General features: G+C 31.4%; 1 protein-coding gene across 1 annotated transcript; it reads left to right on the forward strand.

The window, feature by feature from the left end:
• Positions 1-1153: 1153 nt before the first annotated feature.
• On the forward strand, positions 1154-3305 carry LOC102663643 (AT-hook motif nuclear-localized protein 20). Its single transcript, XM_041006258.1, has 2 exons — positions 1154-2950; positions 2977-3305. The coding sequence occupies exon 1, from the start codon at positions 2048-2050 to the stop codon at positions 2858-2860; it is 813 nt and encodes a 270-aa protein (XP_040862192.1). The 5' UTR covers positions 1154-2047; the 3' UTR covers positions 2861-2950; positions 2977-3305.
• Positions 3306-9386: the final 6081 nt, after the last annotated feature.

The raw sequence follows: 9386 nt of genomic DNA on the forward strand, positions 1-9386 counted from the left end.
CTTTTTTAAAAATTAAAAAAGTTTTTTATTTTTTCCAAATTTTTAAAAAAAGGTTTCGGTTTTTTTTTTTTTAATTTTGGGGTTTTCCCCCCCCCCTTTGGGGCCTTTTTTTTTTTTCCCCCCCCCGGTTTGTGGAAACCTCAAACCCTTTTAGGGGAGGGGGGGAGCCCCCTCCAAATTTTTTTTATTATATTCCCCCCCCCCCCCCCCCCCCCCCCCCCCCCCCCCCGAATTCTCTTCACTAGATTAGAGCATCATAGTCATCGTTTTCTTCTAGAAGAGTTCGTTGAAATTTAGCTTGAGGAGTTTTAGTGCAACGAGTGCAGACTGCAGAAGCCACTACTGCAACATGAACACATCTGATTGCAAGGAGTATTGATACAAGGGGATGTTGAGTCCAGGTTTGATATCAGTGTACATGGCCGAATTTTAAAAATTGTTTATATATATAAAGATTAAATAAACTCATTTTCTTTTTGAACTTAAGGATTTCCTCTTGAAATCTAGAAACTAATATCTCCAGATAGTAAAAATTATTTAAGAGATTAATATCTTTTAATAGATATTTTTTATATATGCACAAGCTTAAAAATTAAACTTTTAATCACATACTTAACAAACATAACTATTTGTCAACCACAAGACATTATAAGATTAATTATTTGACTGATTCTTTCTTACTACGATCTTCCACTTTTTTTTTTATCATATCTTGACGAACAAATAAGGAATGTCCCTGCAATTTACAAGATACTCACCTCTTTACTTTAAAATTTAACCTAACAAATGTCTTTATATATTTAGTTTGAGTTGATAAGAAATTCTACTCAAATGGAACGTTAATGTGTAAATATGTTGGGGCCCAAGAAAATGACGCGCTCCCCACCTGGCCACTTGCACGAGACCCCACAAAAACCCTAATTTCCGAGACCCTCCAAAAGCAGGGCTAGTTGTTGGCATTGTTTGCCATTACATATGTAATGCCAGCCACAAGAAAGAAAGAAAATATAATTAAATAAACAGTGTTACAGTTAATATAAGAAAAATAAATAAATTTATTGTAGCTCCTTAAATCACAACATGGCTCACCCCTAGTAAACAATTGAAACATTTTTCCGCAGTTCTTTTCAAACAGTTTCGGTTGTGATGTTCTTCTATATATGTATGTCTACTTATGATATAATTATTACCTATATTCAAGTGTTTTGCTTTTGCTTACTCTCTTTTTTCTTAGATCTCTAATATTTATCATTGTGCTTGATTCTGTGAAGGATTTTTCATCTGTTCCATGTTTCGTCCACTGAGATCACTTAGCTAGCTTCCTCATACAAAGAGTCAAAAAGAACAAAATGAATAGAAGGAGAACACTTCTTGATCGTCTGATCTACAAACAAAACACATCTCTTTTTACTAAATTAAATAATCGATTAATTAATTAATTAATCTCTTTCATTACACCCTTTACTTGATTCCCTTGAGTCATTGAATCTAATTCCTCTCCTCTAACTTCTAAGCACCATACCACATCATCTCTCTTTCTTTTCCTTTCCCTTCTCACACTCTCTCTCTTCATACCCTTCCATCCACCCATGTGTTCATATCATCTTAGGTCATGGTAACATGAGCTACCCCTCTTCGTTAATTTCTTCTTAAGACCAATCTGTGAAAAGTTTGACTTTTCTTGTCCCTTGAATCCCGAGAACACAAACCAAATCAATCTCCTATTGCTAACATAACCTATAGCTAGCAAGTTGGCAAATTGCGTTCTAGCACAGGCAAATTGATGGAGCTAGCTAGCTTTAAATTGCCTTAGTGAGTCATGATGCATCATCTTTCTTTATCATTACAAAAAAATATAGGTTAAGAAAGTTCGACTCAGTTCAGAGTAGGGAAAGCCTCTGATCTTCTTGTTCTTGAAAGAAAACACTCTCAACACTCAACAGAAATTCTGGCTAATCCTTGGTGGACCGGTCATCAGGTGGGGTTGGGTGTAGGGGTAGACCCTGCAGCAACCAATTCACCTTCTTCCAACCTAAACAAACGCCACATGGACCTTTCCATCAACGAAAGAAGCCTTGTTAGAGAAAGACAAGAGGAAGAAGAAGAAGAAGAAGATGAAAGAGACAACGGTGATGAACCCAAAGAGGGTGCAGTTGAGGCTGGAACACGCAGGCCAAGAGGGAGACCCCCTGGTTCCAAAAACAAGCCCAAACCCCCCATCTTCGTCACCAGGGACAGCCCAAACTCCCTCAGAAGCCATGTCATGGAGGTTGCCGGCGGGGCCGACGTGGCGGAAAGCGTGGCCCAGTTTGCACGGAGGCGCCAGCGTGGGGTGTGTGTCCTCAGTGGGAGCGGTTCCGTGGCCAACGTTACTCTCCGGCAACCTTCGGCACCGGGAGCGGTTGTGGCACTTCATGGAAGGTTTGAAATTCTGTCCCTAACCGGAGCGTTTCTGCCTGGTCCTGCCCCGCCAGGAGCTACAGGACTTACTGTGTATCTCGCTGGAGGGCAGGGCCAGGTAGTGGGAGGGAGCGTCGTGGGCTCCCTTGTGGCAGCTGGACCAGTCATGGTGATTGCTGCCACTTTTGCTAATGCTACCTATGAGAGGTTGCCCCTTGAGGAGGAGGAAGACGACGGTGGTGGTAGCGTGCAAGGAGGGAGTACCCTAGGAGGATCTCCTCATGGAATTGGTAGTAGCGGCGGCGGTGGCGGTAGTGGTGGTGGCCACTTACCAGGTGGGATTCCTGGTCCTTCTTCTTTGCCTTTGTATAATCTCCCACCAAATCTTCTTCCCAATGGAGGCCAAGTGGGGCATGAGGCTTTTGCTTGGGCTCATGGCCATGGAAGGCCACCTTACTGAATTCATACCAAGGTTTTAAATTGCTGATGCCGTCATTGTTGTGAAGAATTTTGTGATCACAACTTTATTGTTGCACTCACAATTGATATTATATATATATATATATATATATATATATATATATATATATATATGGTTATTTAAAACCTTGGGGTGATATATAGAGACTTCATGCGTGGCTGGTTCGAGATCTAATGGAATTCTGTTGGTGTTATCTGTCTAGTTTGAAGGATTAATTAGGAATTGGGGAAAGAATTGCAAAGATTTTAGAAAGCTGGAGTAGTTGTGAAGAACTGTGGAGACGAGGAAGAGAAGCATGTTTTAATTTACTTAGCTCAGTGTATATGTATATGGAGTAAGAACTTTGATTTCTGTGTTTTTCTTTTGCTTTATGTGTTTGGAATAAAGAAAGTGATCGATGATGGGCGAATTTTTAATGGATTAATTTCTGAATAGTTTTAACTGTCATACATTTTAATTTAATTTATGAACTCTACTGTTTTTTTTTTTTAAAATATAATCCTTGATATTTTGTTGGTTGAAGTCATATTAGGAGATATTTTAGTCATGTAAAATTATATAATATATTTTTGTTTGTCTCCACCACAATTTTTTCTTTCGTTTCTCAACTTATTTTTCACTTAATTATAAAAAATGTTGCATAAAATAATTAAAAGTTCTCTTTCCTTATATGGGTTCTTTTATATTATTAGTTTACTATCCACTCACTTCGTGGCTATTAAACACATGATGGGATCATTGATTAGACTTGCAGGATGTGAAGAAGTTTGTGTTTGTTGTTTCTGGGGGAGGGAAATTATGGTTTTGCAAGCTTCCACCTCACGCACAATTGGACTTGCTTCTTAATTATAGGCTTTTTCTTTCACTGTTAACTGTTATTTTTTCTGCAGCTGGGAAGAAAGTGAATCACTGTTTGGTTTTGTTTGAGACACCATAAAATATGGAATATATAAAATATTCATGAATTAATGGTGAGTTTCTCTATAATTTTACGCCCAACTTTTTACTAACAACTTTTATAAACTTTTTCTTTATGGCAATATAAAAGAGAAAAAACAAATGTTTAAGTATCTTTTTTCTCTCTCCTTTTTAAGAATAAAAAAAAGTGTAAAAATGAATATAAAAGAAGAGACGTAAGAGTTTTTATAATCTTTTTAAACAGTCTTCACACGTTTTACACAAAGTTTATTACCTATTCTCAAAATCGAGGAAAACTATAGGAGTAAAAAATAAATTTAAATCTTTGGAAAATATCAAAATTATCTAACATAAAAAAGTAAAATATACTTCTTTCAACAGACGTAAAAATTAATATAAAAGATGTAAAATATTAATAGAGGCTTGCTTTTTCTGTCTTGGCAATTATTGTTTGGGTAATATTATTCATATAATAAATTTAACAAAAATTTCTGCAATATATATTCTTGTTTACCTTTCTCCGTCACATCACTCATCTTCTTTTACACTCTCATTTCTTTCATAATTGTAAAAAAAACTAAAAAAAAAAAATTGTTGTAGAAAAATAATTTTCCTTATTGTTTATTGTTGTCAACTTCTTTGTACACGGAAATAGAAATATAGATAGATAGAGAGGATATAAACCAAAATAAAAATGTTGGGGTGTCAAACAATTTATCTGTTCGAGCTAGTAGATTGGATGTTTTTTTTTTTTAAATGAATCTTGCGATTTCATCCGCTTGTTGAACGTGATTAAAGTTACATTCTGGAATATATTAGTTTGTGGCAAAGGTTTACCTATAATCTGGTTTCTCTGTTGATTATAGTAATGTGTTAAAATGTGTTTTAGTTTATTAATAAATTTTTCTTGTATAAAAACCTTTGGGTTGGATTAATTATAAACTGCAAAGCTAACAATATGGTTAAGTTTATTCGCTTTCCCATGGCCATGTCAGTAATCTTTTGGCTGAGTGCTTGTCAAATCGATTTTGAAGTAAATTTATCTATGTTTTGATATATTTTTATTTTAAAAGTAAGTTACTAGTAAAATTCCGTATAAATTTTTTTAACCAATACAAAAATAATTTATTTTGTACTTAATTACTTCTACGTTTTTTTCGCGTATACAAGATTTTGCAGGTCAAATAGATCAAAAGACACAAAAGCTATGCATATTGTAGTTTTTGGCAATGCAGATCAAGTTGTTTTATTAAACACACATCTAAATATGTGGTTAATGTTGTTTAAACTTAAAATTAATTTTAGATTCAGAATTAATTTGAAACTAAACATGTCAAGATTTGTTTCAAATCACGTTAAATGGTATTTCAATGCAATTTTGAATAACCTAATATGAATTCAAAATGCACATGGCTAAGAAAATGTGTTCATCACATGCATTTTCAGGAAGAATTTTCTTGCGTATACGCATTTCTTTCATATTGCTGTACCTGCCTCTTAGACTTTGTAGAGCGATTCTGCTATTTGTTTTGTTTTTATTGACTTGATTGTATTTGCTTACATGTATATGAGTAGGGAGCATCCCTAACAATTCAGCGTAATAAAATTTAAAGCTAATGATAATATATAATAATTACACACAATATTCAACGAGGTGAGACCCACATTAATATCGAGCTTCATCCATTTTAACATGTATATCGTAAGTTTATTAAGCTAAATTTTAATAGTCTATCAGTATATAATATAACTTTTTTTTATAAGCAAAGCTTTACTTCAGAAAACAATGTATAAAGAGTACTCTAATTAACCTAATACAAGAATCTCACAATATCATATGGAAACAAGCTACATGTCTATCAAATACCTAAATATAACTTTTATTATGCATAATATATAATATATATATATTATATTATATATATATATATATATAATTCACTCAATTAATTAAAGTCTAAGTTTAATTGTATTTATACAAGAATATATCTTTATGAATTTTGAAAGATTAATTTTCATATCATTTCTTTTCACTTTTTAGAAGTTCTAAAACATTCGATGTCGCATGTGCACCTCAGTACATTGCACAAATCAAAGTGTTGAAACTGTGACGGGGCATTAATATTTTAACATACTTTCCAATTTGTTCATGTCGAAGGTGTTACTGTTTGGAGTATGGCTCTCTTCTTTGTACATCGATTTGATCAAATTTGCAGAGACTTTTGTCATCACACCCGCGTGGGTTAAGGATAAAGGAGTAGTCAACATTCACTCCCCAGAAGATTCATGTAAATTGTTTTCAATAAGGCAGAACGGAGAATTTTCTGTCCATGCCATTATGTGAAGTAATAAATTTGAAAAAAAGAGAGAGACTCTTTGTTTCAAGAAGTGTATTTAGTATATATATTAATTATTAATTAACGGAAACATTGGTTATTCTAAAAATAGAATAGACAAGGAGAGAGAGAGAGAGATAAGCGTTGGCTGTATGTGCCTTGTGCAAAGTCGCTCTTTCTCACATTAAAATATGCTTCTAATTATTTCCCTAGCTCATTTTAATAATACTAATATGATTGTGGCTTTTGTCCTTCGTATCTGTTGGAGCACATTAAGGGTCATTACATCCTAATACTAATACTAATAATAAAGGGTGGAAACATGAGGAGATGGGGATAGTTTGGTGTGACAGAAACCTTCAATGCATTGACCCTTAATTTTATTTATTATTATTTTTCTTTTTCTTAACACATTGGGTTCTATGATAAGAATTGAAATCAAAGTGTCACATTTTAATTTTTAATATATATATATATATATATATTATATATAATAATATATATATATATATATATAATATATATATATATATATTATATATATATATATATATTTTGTATCAATTAAACAATTGTTTTATCTTAATTATTTTTAAATTAATTAAGTTAAAGTAAATAGCAAGAGCTATATTCATGCCCATTTGAAAGAGTTCTTGTTATGAGTATTGTAAACTCTAGGGTAGTTTCGGCTGGAGTGAAAGAAATTAAAGAGATATTTTTTATGGGTAAATTTTAATTATTAATTATTTTTAATTAAAGAAATCGAACCTATGACTTTTATTCCTTTTATTTTTCTTTCCTTTTTCTTTTATCACCTAAGTTAACCTTATAACTGCCTAGAAAGAAAATAAATGAAAGTGTGAGAAATCAAAATGAATGAAATTAAAAAGGAAAGAAAGATGAAAAAGAGTGAAAAAAAATGAGATTATTTGTTAGAGATAAAATAGAACTGAAAAGAGAAGAAAGATTTGAATAACTAAACATGCTATTTTTACAATAAAGTGATTTAGTTGGTAATAAATTAATAAAATTAAAAAATTTATAGTTTTAATTTTTCACATGTTATTTTTCATTTGATAATAATAATTTTTTCTTTTTCAAAACATTTTATTATATTAAATTATATATATATATATATATATATATATATATATTACATATCATATGAATGAAAAATATATTAAACTTTAATATTATATAATCACTTAAAAAGAGATGTAAATTTTTTAAAAAGTTGTATAACTTTTTAGATTAAAAAGTGGAAAGTTGAAGTTTCTCTCCCTTTCGTCGATCATGTAACTTTCCTCTCTCTTCTTTGGTTGAAAATAAACACAACCTAAATTTGATCCACTATTTGCAAGTCCTCAAAGCTGTTTATGGTGTGATATCTTATACCTCACTAATGGTGCTTGAAAGGTTTGGAACACAGCCACATGAAAGATATTTTAAAGAAATTTAAGATGGGAAATTCAAAACTAATATCCATTTCGTCTCATGAGAAAATAAATTAAGATTGACTCGCAAAAATAAGGCAAAAAGGTAGATTCAACCTATTATAAAAATCAGTTGGAAGTCTCACATATATATTAATTTGATCACTACATGACCAAATGTAGTATTTGGAGTTGAGTTGTTTAGTAGATTATATTCATGGAAATTTTTATGAGCAAAAGATATTATCGAGAAAAAGAAACCTGAATCGCAACACAAGGAGAACCAGGGATTAACTACAAGAGTGTCTAGATACATGCAGTGATAACAAATCTAATAACCAACACCAAAGTCATCTGGAAAGAAAAATAGCAACACTAGTGTTGTATAAACCCTCAACACCAATAAGCCATCATGATTCATGAGGATGAATGAAAGGACGTGCTTAGGTTGAATGATATCAAGATTTGTATGTAGAAAAAAAAAGGATAAATAACTATTTTGTTATTGAAATATGAAAATATAAAATTTAATCTTAAAAAGTGTAAAAAGTGCGACAAATATATTCGATCGTTAAATTCCGTCCGTTACTATTAATAAAATATCCTACGTGGCACAAAGGGACAAATTTGTCACTAAAATGATTGTCAACGTACCCTTGCTGACTAGATTGGATAAAAATGTCAGTAACATGTCATTTTTGGATGTAAATATCAGTAATTTTTTGTTGGACGAACAATGTTAATATTTTTTATTGGAGTTTTAAACCTAGTTCCATTGGACCAAAATGTCAATAAGTTATCATTATTGAGCGAAAATGTTAACAATTTTTTATTGGACCTATATATCAGTATGTTTCTATTGGACTAATTTGTTAAACTCAAAATTTCGTTTCATTTAAGGGTAAAATATAATTTTAGAATAATTTTTTATCATTTTTATCTTTACAAACATAACATTACAATAATCACTTAAAAAATATATTGACAAACATAATAATAACGATAATATTGATTATCAACCATAATTTGTCTGTCACAATAGAAATTATCCAAAATAAGCATTGTAACAGTGTATCAATCATTACAATTTTTTTCAAATTATAATAATTAGTCACAATCTACTATAAATAAAAGATAAATATATTTCATATTTCACTTCTTCGAATATTGACTATTTTATTAACGGTGACGATCAGAAATTAACGTTTGGATATATTTATCTCACTTTTTACACTTTCTGAATTAAATTTTGTATTTTCATCTTTGATGCATTTGTTAACGAAGTGAGAAGACGAAAAGTGAAGAAAATATTATATGACAAATATGTTCATATGTTGACAATTAGAGATGATCACATTGACAATCATGTCAGTGACAAATTCATCCATCTGTGTCACATAGGCTATTTTATTAATAGTGACAAATGGATGTTAACGGTTGGATATATTTGTCGTATTTTTTACACTTTCGAGAACTAAATTTTGTATTTTTCATCTTTCCGAGACGTATTTGTCAGCGAATTACATTTTCAAGAACAAAAGTGACTATTTATTATATATATAAAAAAAAAAAAAATTCCCTCTCAATATCATGCACACTTTGAAGACCATGCACAATCCTTGGCTTTGCTAAATTAAGGACGATCATGTTTTAAATCCTAGCTTGACACATCCTGTCTGTGTATAAAGGAAGATCCTAATTAAACATCCTCAAATTAAGCTAATTGAACACTGCCTTAAATTGCCTAATTGCCTCCATTTTGGACGTCATTTTCTATATAAGCAAAGATAACAAAAATTAAAGTTCATACACTATAAA

The sequence above is a fragment of the Glycine max genome, chromosome 10, assembly GCF_000004515.6.
Source record: "Glycine max cultivar Williams 82 chromosome 10, Glycine_max_v4.0, whole genome shotgun sequence".
NCBI lineage: Eukaryota > Viridiplantae > Streptophyta > Magnoliopsida > Fabales > Fabaceae > Glycine > Glycine max.